Source organism: Coffea arabica, chromosome 2e (genome assembly GCF_036785885.1).
Source record: "Coffea arabica cultivar ET-39 chromosome 2e, Coffea Arabica ET-39 HiFi, whole genome shotgun sequence".
In the NCBI taxonomy this organism is placed as follows: Eukaryota; Viridiplantae; Streptophyta; class Magnoliopsida; order Gentianales; family Rubiaceae; genus Coffea; species Coffea arabica.
In genome coordinates this window covers 22,441,885-22,453,629 of record NC_092313.1, presented here as the reverse complement: position 1 = coordinate 22,453,629, position 11,745 = coordinate 22,441,885, and the positions used below count along the sequence as shown (strand labels likewise).

Here is an 11,745-nt window from a genome sequence, read left to right as displayed (position 1 = left end):
CACTACACCATACATTTGAAACTTTTGATCGTGGAAGCCACTGATGAGTGTCCATTGCATTGTCTATGGAGTGTCTTTCAGTTTTTTTTTGTTTGGTTATTTTTCTCCTTAATTTGATTTCTAATAATGATGCGTTCAAGTGAAATTCTATAATCCCCTTTAACGTATTCATCTAACTGTACGTTTACTAGCATATGTATAAAAGAGGGAATGCCATGCCTCAAGAGTGTGTATTATTGGTGATGTGGCAAAATGTGATTGGTTGGAGGGTGTTCGTCCAAAATTTTTTAATCCCATGGTTTTGTTTATCATCACGTGTTCTGCAGGTGACCTTTTTTTAAACCACAGATTCAATTGATTTGATTGGGCAAATTAGGTTACTTTTTTTTTTTTTTTTGTCAACACAGGAGTGTCCGGGTCAAGACCCGAAGGCGGCCCGACTAATCCCCTGCGTCTGGAGTACAACACCACCCCAATCGCATCTAGGCATTAAGTGAGGTTTGACCCCTGCCGGAAGCAGCCACAGACCGCGTGATCTAGCCCGGGGTAAGGCAATTAGGTTACTTGCTCCCGACTTTTTCAGTGAGAGGTTACGTGTTTCCGGCTTTTTCAGTGACAATCACAATGGGAATGGGCTCGAGATACTTGTGACAGACGTCAAAAATTTTTCTCCTCTTTCTCCAACTAATTTCTTCCAGACTTCTACGCTTCCATCTCCAGAGTCCTTCTACCTCTCCTTCCCTGCCAGTCTCATCATCTCATTCTCGGGTAATCTATCATAAAAGGAAAAAAATGAAGATTGCTTCTCCTTTTAAACTCCATGTACTCCCCTTCTCAGAAATTCTCAGCATCATCATCATCGGTGAGTTTTTTTTTTAAATTACTTGATTGTACTTCTCAAAACCCCATCTACTTATATAAACTCTCATATTCCCTCCGCCCTTTTCTCCTTCATTTCTCTCATCAAAGCTGATATTACCATCTCTCTCCCTATCTCTCTGCCATTTCAAAATTTCTGTGCTTTTTTTTTTATATGTTTCCCAAATTATAACGTTCAAATTGGGCCCAATTTTATTTTTTTCCAAGATTTGTAGAGTTTTCTTTGAACAAGTTCTTGTTTTCCACAAATTATTTGTGTAGCATTTGTTTCCAGAAGAGGAGATAGGGATTGGGTGTGTGTTTCTGTGTGTGAAAATGGCGGAGAAAGAAAGACGCAAATTCAGGGCTTTTGGATTTGTACAAATGCCAATTGAAGATTCAGGTAAACTAAAGCTATTCGTTTCACTAATTTTTTGTTTTCCTTATTGAAATTCAATTCGTTCTTTCTAATAAATATTTCATCAGAAATACTTGATACATGGTTGTTCTTGAATGTTTTATACAGATTTTTGGGGTTTTTCCTGTATTCAGATGGGGGATCAGCTATGCGTTTCGGCCTCTCAAAAGTGCAGCAAAAGGAAGGCGTAAATTAATGGGCTTTGACTTGTTTAAATGTTAGTTGAACATTCAGGTGAATGATATCTACTGATATCTTTAATTCTTTTATTTTTCTTTTCTAAATGGTGTTTGAATTTTATCAATTTATTTTCTCAGTATTGCTAATCTTTTCTGACTAAATGATCTTTTTCTTGTTTTTTCCCAGAGCGGAAACGGGTAACTTTTTGATTTGTTTTGTTACAGATTTATGGACTTCAGAATTTTGGGAGATGGGAATTTAGTTTATTGGCATAGAATTTTTTTAGATTAAATTTGAATTTATGAAAATTTGGGTTTAAGATTGCTATATTACACAAAGTGATTCAGGGTTAAATCTCGATTATGGTGTTCTAGGATCTATAACTTTGCTTGGCAGATTAGGTTTTTCGGCATAAATCTTGATTAGGTTTCCTAGGATATGTAACTTTACTTGGTGGATCAGGGTTTTAGGATTTTTATGATTTTCAGTAGCTTCAAATCCGAGATTTTTAATGTGCCTCTGATCATTTGATTTGTTTGATAATTTCGAAAACAGGTGATATAGAAGGGGAAGTTATGTGCAAAATCTTTTGTTTTTAATTTTTAATTTTTATGGTTTGTCAGTTTTGGTCATGTACTATTACATTGGAGGAGTTAGTTTTAGATTTTGACACTTTTTAGTAGCTACTGTTGTAGTGATATCTCACTTTTGCTTGATTTATTAGTAAAATGAATACTTTAAGTTGCTTGCTGTTTGTGCTCATAGTTTGAGAGTGACTAGACATTAAGCTATGCTATTTAATGACTTTAGTAGATTGTGAATTTGTGATGCTTGTGCTTTTTACATTGGCGCAATAGATCAAGTGAAGAATTTGAGGCTGCTTTTCTTTTGTGGTCATCGTTGGAGAGTGATTTTATCTTTCAAACTTCTGCTATTTAATCATCTGGGAAGACTTGTAACTTTGCAGGGGTACTGTCTTTTTACTTGATTGTGATCTCTTAACCATGTTGATTATTGATCAATCACTGTCAAGAATGTTTTAGATCGCTCACTTGTTGTGGTCATAGATTGGAAGTGTCTCTGCTTTGCATCAACGTTTTTCTTGCATCATGTCCTTTTCTATTGCTATATGGCTGTTTTCTTTTCATAGTCCTTATTTAAGTCTGATGGTTCTTGGCTATTCATTCATATTGTTCCAGAGTCCTAGATGGTAGTTGTGCTTGGTAAAAAGCGCAAATTTGTTCCTTTTGTAATTTGACAAATTGGAATTTAGTTTTCCGGATAAGTTGACTTATACTCTCATGTTAGTTTAATTGTGCCACATAATAATGTCCGGAGCAGTATTTCAGTTCTCTATATACATGAGTCATTGTTGGATTTAGTATCCTGATTTTAGTTAATAGATGAATGCTGAGTAGCTTTGCTGCATACTCGTGAATTATTGTTAGATGTATACGCTTCAAGGAAGATGGATTCTTCCTTGTCTAACTTCTATTACATCCATCTACTTTTTTAAGTTAAATTCTGTTTTTATTAAATGTCTAATTATACGCCTTTTTGTATTTGTTTTTAATTTTTGTGAAGACTTGTGCTTTTAATTTTCACTAACTAATGCCTATCAGTGTACATAGTTAAGGGTGTTGACTATCGTGCTTTCTGGGGCCCATTAATTGGCTGGTTTATTTGTCTCAAGTGATTAGCAATCTAGCATCCGAGGACTAACTGATTGTGATTTTGAAAATGTATACATTGTTGCAGTTCTGTCAATTCTTTCAAATTGCTTGCGTTTGTTTAGGTCTCAATTTGAGAGTGCTTCTTGCTTTGAGTTTTTTTCACGGGGATACTTGTTATTTTTGTCATCTTGTTTATGTCTCATGGGCTATAGTCATTTTGTTTTCACAATTCTAGAATTAACAGTGGTTCTAAAAATGCAGAGCTGTTTGTTTTTCATGTGAAAGGCTCTGGTTGGGTTTTATTGGTGATTAAATTGGGATGCTTTTAGATACAACTCTTCTATCAGTAGTTTTTCAAATTTGTACTTGTGCCAATGTCTTAGGACAGTTTTGGTCTGTCATGTAGAAGAAGAAGTTATTATTGAAAAGTTTACTGACTTTAGGTACTAAGTATAGAACAGAATAGACAGATGGACGAACACACTCCAGCCAATAACGATTGGCCACATCAGCAAAACAATCATCCCTTTTGAGCCATGGCATTTGTCCTTTTATATATATGTTAAAGAAATTGAAGAGAGAAAAAGTGCAGTTTTCTTTGTGAGGATGAGGAAGAAGACGAGAAGAAAGAGAAAGTAAAGGGTTAGAGAGAGGGAGTTGGGTGGTTAATGAAAGGAGTGGAGAAAAGGGAACCCGCTACCATCACTGAAAAGTTGGGAGCAGGTAACCTTCTCCCATCAATCACATCTGCATTTGTTTGTTTGAAAAAGAAGGTGGAAGGTTGTATGTTTCTCTAATGCTTCTCAAAGATGACTCCGGATCAGAGTGAGTGTTTTCCATGATTTTCCCCATCTTTGAGGCTCTTAATTCTTTTTCTCACCTGACTTTGCATTTTTTATTTGTTTAACTCATGTTCCCAATTTCCTTTTTATCTGTTTTATTTTGTCTCGTGTTTTTTTCTGTCTGAAACATATTTGTTTTTGTACGTCTTTCTGAAACTTTTTTTTAAGGGAAAAGAAGTAGTAAAAAGACTTGTTTGTGTGTTTGGGGGTTAAAAAGTAAATAAACTTTTGAAGTAAAATAAAAATCATAGGTAATTTGTTAAATTGATTGGTGTAGAACGCGACAAAATAAACTTCCGAAATTGATTGGTGTACTTTCTTTCTGTCGAGGTCAAGAATCTTTTTTCTTCGTTGTTTCTTTTTCCAAAGCGATATCTACGATGAGTGGTCAACTGACGAACTAAATTTTTATCTTTGATTTCTCAATTTATTCCAATTCCAATTTGCTGAGAGCCTAATCATAGCATTATTCTGGATAAGTTCTATGTGAAGAATTGTTTAAATTCACAGCTTGTTTCTTTTCGATTTTTGTCAATCCGATGCCTTTAAATGATTTTTTTCCCTCGATTTTGTCGTCTAATGTATAATTTTTTGATATTGCAGGTCCAAAATTTGGAAATTTTCTTTTGTCCTTTCCAAGAACTACTCCAGAATATAGCAGCACAACTCAATACCGTATCCAGCTTACTTTGTGTAAAATTAGTGAGTAGTTTGATTGTACCTTCTTCTGTTCATGTGTATTTTATTGCAGTTTGTACTCTAAATGTTAAACCCCTTTTCCTTTGCTCTTTGCAGAAGAGGTTACATAGGACTTTATCACTTATTGCTTTTTCATTATTACAGGTTTTTTGCTTTCCTTTTTACCATAATTTCAATTGTTATTCCTTAAATTGTTCATTTGTGGTGACTAAAGTTAGAGTTTCAGTGAGGAGAATGCTACTTGTTTTCCTGAAATTATGAAATTTGAAAAAAATTTAATATTTTTACGTACTGTATTTATAATATATAGTCATCAAGACAAATCGTATTTACTCATTAGTGGTATTGGTATCTTATTGATTTTCAATATGAGTGAATATAGTGTAGTTTGATGATTTCTTGACAATGAATACTGAATTTTTTTCAGCTCCTGTTCAGTTGTTTGAGCTCCTATTTTGTTCCCTTTATGTTTCAGTTAGTTCTGAAATGATCAACCCTCTTGATTCTTGATCTAGCTTTCACTTGTTAAGCTATTGCGTGATCCATTTTTCTTTCAACCTTTTTGATCATTCTTCCCATATGATGGCTTTTAAAGCACTTACGAGTGAGGTAGTTTTTCTCACAGAAAAGAAAACGGATATGACTAAGTTGTGCATGTTAGCAATTCTACCCCGCATTGTCATGTAGTTGTTTGATCAAATGTATACAAGGGATCCACATGTTATTAACCTTCATAACTCATATGTAAAAGTTAGTACTAGAAATTTGGAATTTATACTCCTTTATTTCCTTACTAAACAATTAATAATAGTAAGTTTTCTATCATGTATCATATAACTTGTGCTTGGTGGGTTTTCTTGCTGAGTTGTATTGCTGTGACTGTTTAATTCTAAATATGTTATCAAGTTAGACAAAAAACGTAGAATGGAACTTAATTGGCCAATAGAGTGAGATGAATCTTAACATGGGAAAGAACATGCATATAAGGCATGTTGATGATTGCAAATTGATAGAGCAACTTTGTATCTTCAACTAGATGTCACCAAAGGTACCTTTAAGTTGGTAATATAACACTGTATTTTCCTAGCATTTGTCTGGTTTGTAAGACTTATTTTGGCTTTCTTGGTTCTCATTGTAGGATCCAAGTAACTAACTCTACATCAATTCTTTGGAAGTTGATGCTAAGGTATAATTTGTTTATTACCTTTCATTTACCAATCACCAAATCGCTTGAGACATTGGACCTTTCCAATCAGTCAATGTAAACATGGCAGGTCTTGGGGTCTTTGGAGTTATTCACTTTTTCTTATTTTAATTGGCTTTATTCCATATTGGTGTAAAACCTTTCTGGTAGTGAAAATATATTGAAATTATAAGGTTGCTTGCACAAAAGACAAAAAGTTTTGGGAATGAATATTGACTTATTTCAAGGAAGGCAGCTTGTCAAAATTTTATGCCTCTATTCATCTTCAAAGAAATGGTTGGCCTTGCTTTAGCTGAAAAAGAGATTGTCCGTTATAATTTTGTTGCAAGATCACAATCTAAAATATTCTTCAAAAAAGATGTTTTTATAGTGATGTTGGATTGCATAAGCCCTTACAAAAAATGGAAAAGTTAAGAAGGTTATTTTGAAGATGATGTTACTATTATTTGGGACATTTGAGAGGATTGGTCATCCTTTGAGAGAAATTTTATTGCTATGTTCTGGTCTTTAGCAACATTTTTCTCTCTGTACTATGAAAACACTACCATCTCATTCACTTCTATTTTCATGGAAGATTGATGTCGTTCTTGACCTTTGGAGGACAGAAAAGGCTGAAAGATGTTTAATCATGTCTTTCTATATAAGAAAGGTATATTATTCTAATTACCATGTTTCTTTTTATTATTATTTTATGGTGATGTATTTTTTCAAATGAAATCCACTTTTCTCCCCTATTGTGTACTTGACTCGGCAAAAAAAAGAAGAAGAAAGAAATCAAATTCTGATTTAATTTGCACTATATGCCATGCAAAGCTTCTTTGCTTGCTATCCTTACAGTCAGATACAATATTGCATGTCACAGAAGAGCTATTTCTATTCCCAAGGAGGTTGCTATGTCTGCTGTGCATTTTATTTTTCATTTTTCTACTATGAACAGAAACAAGTTATATGTTTCAAACTGATTTTGGCTTTTCATACTTGATTTATGTTTTCCAAAAGTTGGTAGTAATTATCATATTCATGTTATATACAACACAATTATGGGTATATTTATAATTAACTTTCAACTAATTATCTTATGAATGTTTAGATACACTTATTCATACAGCACCCCAACGGAAAAGGAAAAAAAAGGCTTTGTGCAAGATATTTTTATTTCACTGTCTCATAGGTCTTGTTTATCAATTTTTTAAAAAGTGCCCCCTCTAAGGTCATCTTAAAAACTGTCTCAATGGTTCTTATTCTTGGAACCTTGAACCCTGATTTTAAAAGGGTTGTTGATGATGATTGATCATATATATAACTAGATGATTTTTTTTTTTTTATTTTAACAAACTTTCATGATGACGAAGCAAAACGAAAAACATAGGCGTACTGTTTATCCCTAGCCATCAATGTTCATGTATGAACCGTATTGTAGCTTTAATTGAAACTATAAGTTCTATGCTAAATGCAATAGCTATGGCTAAAGAACTCTATTTTAACCATAATGGTTCAGCGTTGGAGAAGCTTCTGGTTTACATCTATTACTTATTTCTTGTATAATATTTTTAAGTGATGAATGATTAGTAAAGTTTTCTTGTTAATTGTGCAGGCATGTGTAGACTTCGTGGCAAAAGTAGTTGGAGTAACTTCGGGACCAAAAGGAAGAATTTTGGTGTTGCACATTAAATTACATCCCAAGATTGTTAAAGATACTGAAAGTGTTTTAAACAGGTAACAAGTCTTACATGGTATATCAGTGTATTTGATATGTACAAGCAATATTAGTGCTGAAATTGCTAGCAAGTTTGTTGTTTTTTTACTAAGCAACAATCATAGCGTTTGCATCAGTTCAAGCAATCTACTTATTTCACTTTGAGGTGACCTTATGGTAGATTCCACAACATGATGTCTTAAAAATTTTCTTCGTCTTATATTTGGCTATGTCAGTTATTCTCATACTTTTAATGGAAGAAGGTGCTATTTGCTTCTTGTTTTCTTCTAAATCTTTTAGATTGTTATTTGCACTTCATGTAATTTACTTGCGCAGAACAGATTGATTGGAGGATGCCTTGGAGTATGTGGGAGTTAAATTAGCGAGGCAGGATGGTGCAAATGTTGCTGAATTTGTTCTCATCTTAGCTCCAATTTATTTTTGTCCGATCTCTAATTTGACCTATTTTTTATTGTTGTCTACATTGCTCTCTTTAATTAAAGTTATCAAAGTTAAAGGTGACTTTGCTACCGCTATCAATTGCTTTTGAAATTGCCATTATTGTGTCAAAGCAATTTAAAATGTTCCATTTTCACTTTTCATTGTTTTTTTTTTCCAGGATGAAACATATTCAGCTCTCATATGGGATTTGATAAAACTACCAAAATGCTTGTTTCAGAACTCAAATTGGCATCAGGGAGGTAATTTGCCATCTTTGTACTATTGCAAGAAGAAAAATCATTTTAAGTTTTAAATTTCTGATGATTGTAGGTTTGCCGGTCATGATTTTGTAAATATTGCTATTGTTAGTACAGGAAATGATTATGCAGTAGGAAACAGGACTTCTGACTCTTTTCAAAAGTAGGAAGAGAATTAAGAAGAAGTGAGACATGGAGCTATGGTAAAAATAGCCTGCACATTGTAGAGGGGATGGAATTTGATCGCGGATATTTTTCTCCTAAACATGATTGGAGTTTTGGATCTCATATTTCTATCTGTTGGTGTATGGTATTTAAGAGGGGAAACTTCTGTATTCGCAATTGCTTTTGGTTGCCTAAAACATCGCATGGTTCAAGGATATTTTGAAACGATACTAGGAAGTCTCCAATCGTGATAGTTGCATACAACATTGAAGAGGAAGATCAGGCTCCGTCGTTAATAGGTAGTTGCTATTCGAGGCCTTGCCTTCACTGAGTGCTACTATCTCTTGATAGGAAATAATGAGACAAGAATGCTTGAATATGGAATTTATCACATTCTTTCATTCCGAAGGCATTTTTTTATTGCAATTTCAATTAGTTAAATCTACCAAAGGGGGGGGGGGGGGGGGGGGGAAGATAGATTACAACCTTGAATACACATTCTAGCACCAATTCTTCTTGGATTTTGAATTGTATTTCCAGTTTAATAATTTGTCTTCTTTAATCGTAGTTGTCTAATTCCAAAATGTTGTACATTATATCACTTATAAAAATTTTCCTAATATATAAACAATCAAGACAAATGTAATAAGTTATAGAACATTGTTATTGATATTGAAATAGGCATGTATCTGCTACTGGCTTTAATATCATATTATTTAGCTTTCTCTTAGTGTTTTCCTCCTTTTATTTTGTACTAGAATAATCTCATTCGATGGGGCATGGCAATCTCATATAACCTCACCGCGCGTCGCGCGGTGTGTACCCTCCTAGTATTAATTCAACGGCGCTATAGAATTCATTTGCGTGATTTTTAAGTGATCATGGAATTTTTTCCCGATAGCAATTACTTAAAGCGAGAATATTCTTGTAGGGTGGTTTTGGTTAACAACTATTTGACTCCTCCTTGTTCAGTGTTTCACTATGCATGTTTGCGTGTTAACGGAACCTTGCCTTTTCGAGTTCTTACTGGGTATAAAGAAGAAAGATTAAAGGGGCAAGGATCTCGAGTGTTTAGGATGAATTAATGAAGTGAACGAGGAGAAGGGAACAGTGGAACGTAACCATGCAATGAGCAATTGAATGAAGGTGATTCTCAAATTTTAGGTCAATTCAGTGCTTCTGAGATATAACAATCGGGCTCAACAAGTACTACTAATTTTAAAGCAATATGGCCATTTTTGGAATTTTCTACAACAAATTTTGAGGATTAAAAAATGTGACTTTATTGACAACTGCAGCTTCTAGGAACTGCTACTGCAGTAGTACCTGTAGCAGCGAATGAGCATGAGCCAGTATAGGCTTTCTTGCCTTTCTCTTTTAATCTGCAGTACCTGTAGCAGCGAATGAGCATGAGCCAGTATAGGCTTTCTTGCCTTTCTCTTTTAATTATATTCTTAGAAGACATCCAAGGAAAAAACATTGGTAAAGGACAAGTACGATATCATTAATGGAAGGTATGGTAACAAGGAAAACGCTGCATCAGTAATAAAGAAAATATTGCAAGATCACATGACAGGAAGAGTATCGTGAAAAAGCAAAGAAGTAGTGCAGGGTGTTGGAGAAAGTTAATCACGAATTGTACTTTCTCAAAGGATAATCCTTGACGTGAATCCTTCCGCCGCACGTGTAGAAACAGAAGAGAGTGCGGCTGGTCGAGACATGCACATCTAACTACTAATCATTATTATACTAATCTGAATCCGTATCTCGTCTATTTCGAACTGAGAAGAAGCTATCGGTGTGGAGGCAGAACAAAGGGGCTTCACCCCCTGGAATGTCAAAGCTTTTCAAGCTTTTCAATTTCCTAAATTCATTATGCTGGGGGCTGTAGCGCCAAACATTCGGTTGCCACGTGAGTCCGTTCTCCATCGGATGCCAAGTCGTGTAAATTAGTAAGCTACCATCGCCATCGACATCCCCGACAACATCAATATCATGAAATTGATAGTCAAAACCTGGCAATGGAATGCTCAACTCTTTTATCCATGATGATGTCGTGGTGGTCTCCTGATACTTATCCTTTGTCAGCACCCATATATCCACCATGGAAGTGGGTTCTATAGTTGCTGCATATGGATCCACCAAACAAAGGTTTCCTTTCAATTCCACCAAACTTGGAAACCTACAGTAATCATCTAGGATCCCGTTTAATAGCCCTCTAGCCGGTGGCCGGGGAACATCTTCAAATCTTTCTTCATCCAAATTGAAGGATAAGATGCGAATATCGTTGCCGTCTTCTGTCTCCACTCTCCAGTAAAAGATACCATCTACGAAAATTCCCCAACCTTCCAGATCAACAGCATCGATCTGATAAGGACACTTGCTACCAATCTTTTCCCATGATCCCCCTAATAATATACCACTACTACTACTATTGACATTATTAGTATCTCCAGCACCAGCAGCAGAAACGGTGGCCGAGATTCTCAGGATCTCACAACCAATGATAGGGCTTGGCCCGCTGGGTTTGGGAGCAATCAAGTGGATCACGATATATTCATTCCTGGTGTCAATGAATCCGAAACCCCCTCCGTCGACATAGAGGCGCCCAACGGTGGGCTCTGGTAGCGTGATTAACTCTTTGAGGCTAGGGTTACACAGAAAATATCTGTGTGAATTGGCTAAGCACACTAGACCACGGGCCACTGAAGATGATGACAACATTCGAAGCCTGCCATCAATATGACTAATGCCAGTGCTAATCGTCATAATCTCATTGTTGCCGGCAGTTGGATCTTCCTGACCATCATCTAAATCCAAATTCGTGAAGTAAATTATGTCTCTGTCATCAAAGGTATAGGTATCCAAAACCAATAGCATAGGATGTTTCTTGGAGAGCTCATAGTGTAAACTTTGGAAAAGAGGGTCCGACAAAAGATTACGCCACTGTTTGCATACACACCTTAACTTGCACAGAGTCTTCACTCCAATAAATTCTGATAGTAATATCTTAGCCAGAAGATCGTCAGGCAGATCATCCCATGTCCTGCCTTCCGCCCAAAGCATATTTGGCGGCTGCTCCATGCAATCTCTGTAGTCGGCTACCACTGGAAAATGGGGTTAATTACTTTTCACCCTCCTTGAAACTATGCTTGTGTTGATACTGAAAAACCTGGTGCTCTGACAATTGAAACATAAAGGGTTTTTTTTTTGGATAGGATCGGAGCCATGAGATTTAGTCGCGATCACCTTATTCTATCCCCAGTAGCATACGTCTTCTTATTTTTCAAACAGAAAAATAAAAAGGTTTCT

The 11,745-nt window shown here is 35.4% G+C and overlaps 1 protein-coding gene and 1 long non-coding RNA gene across 20 annotated transcripts; one reads left to right on the top strand and one right to left on the bottom strand.

Annotated features, from left to right (window-relative positions):
- Positions 1-506: 506 nt before the first annotated feature.
- LOC140036897 (uncharacterized) lies at positions 507-8,845 on the top strand. Of its 19 annotated transcripts, XR_011840471.1 has the most exons (11): positions 508-862; positions 1,141-1,261; positions 1,385-3,954; positions 4,575-4,673; positions 4,767-4,814; positions 5,809-5,856; positions 6,449-6,523; positions 7,469-7,590; positions 7,912-8,013; positions 8,190-8,271; positions 8,386-8,845. It is a non-coding gene; the product is annotated as an uncharacterized lncRNA (long non-coding RNA). The 19 variants fall into 19 exon arrangements; XR_011840473.1 differs by having other exon boundaries at positions 1,411-1,493; positions 1,643-3,954; positions 7,469-8,271; XR_011840458.1 differs by having other exon boundaries at positions 1,385-1,493; positions 1,643-3,954; positions 7,469-8,271.
- A 1,337-nt stretch (positions 8,846-10,182) lies between these two features.
- LOC140036158 (F-box protein At5g62510-like) lies at positions 10,183-11,517 on the bottom strand. The gene has a single exon (XM_072077458.1). The coding sequence runs from the start codon at positions 11,515-11,517 to the stop codon at positions 10,183-10,185; it is 1,335 nt and encodes a 444-aa protein (XP_071933559.1).
- Positions 11,518-11,745: the final 228 nt, after the last annotated feature.

Bases quoted from the DNA above. Each gene is read 5' to 3' on its own strand.
- LOC140036158 (XM_072077458.1), bottom strand. From the start codon at position 11,517: ATGGAGCAGCCGCCAAATATGCTTTGGGCGGAAGGCAGGACATGGGAT.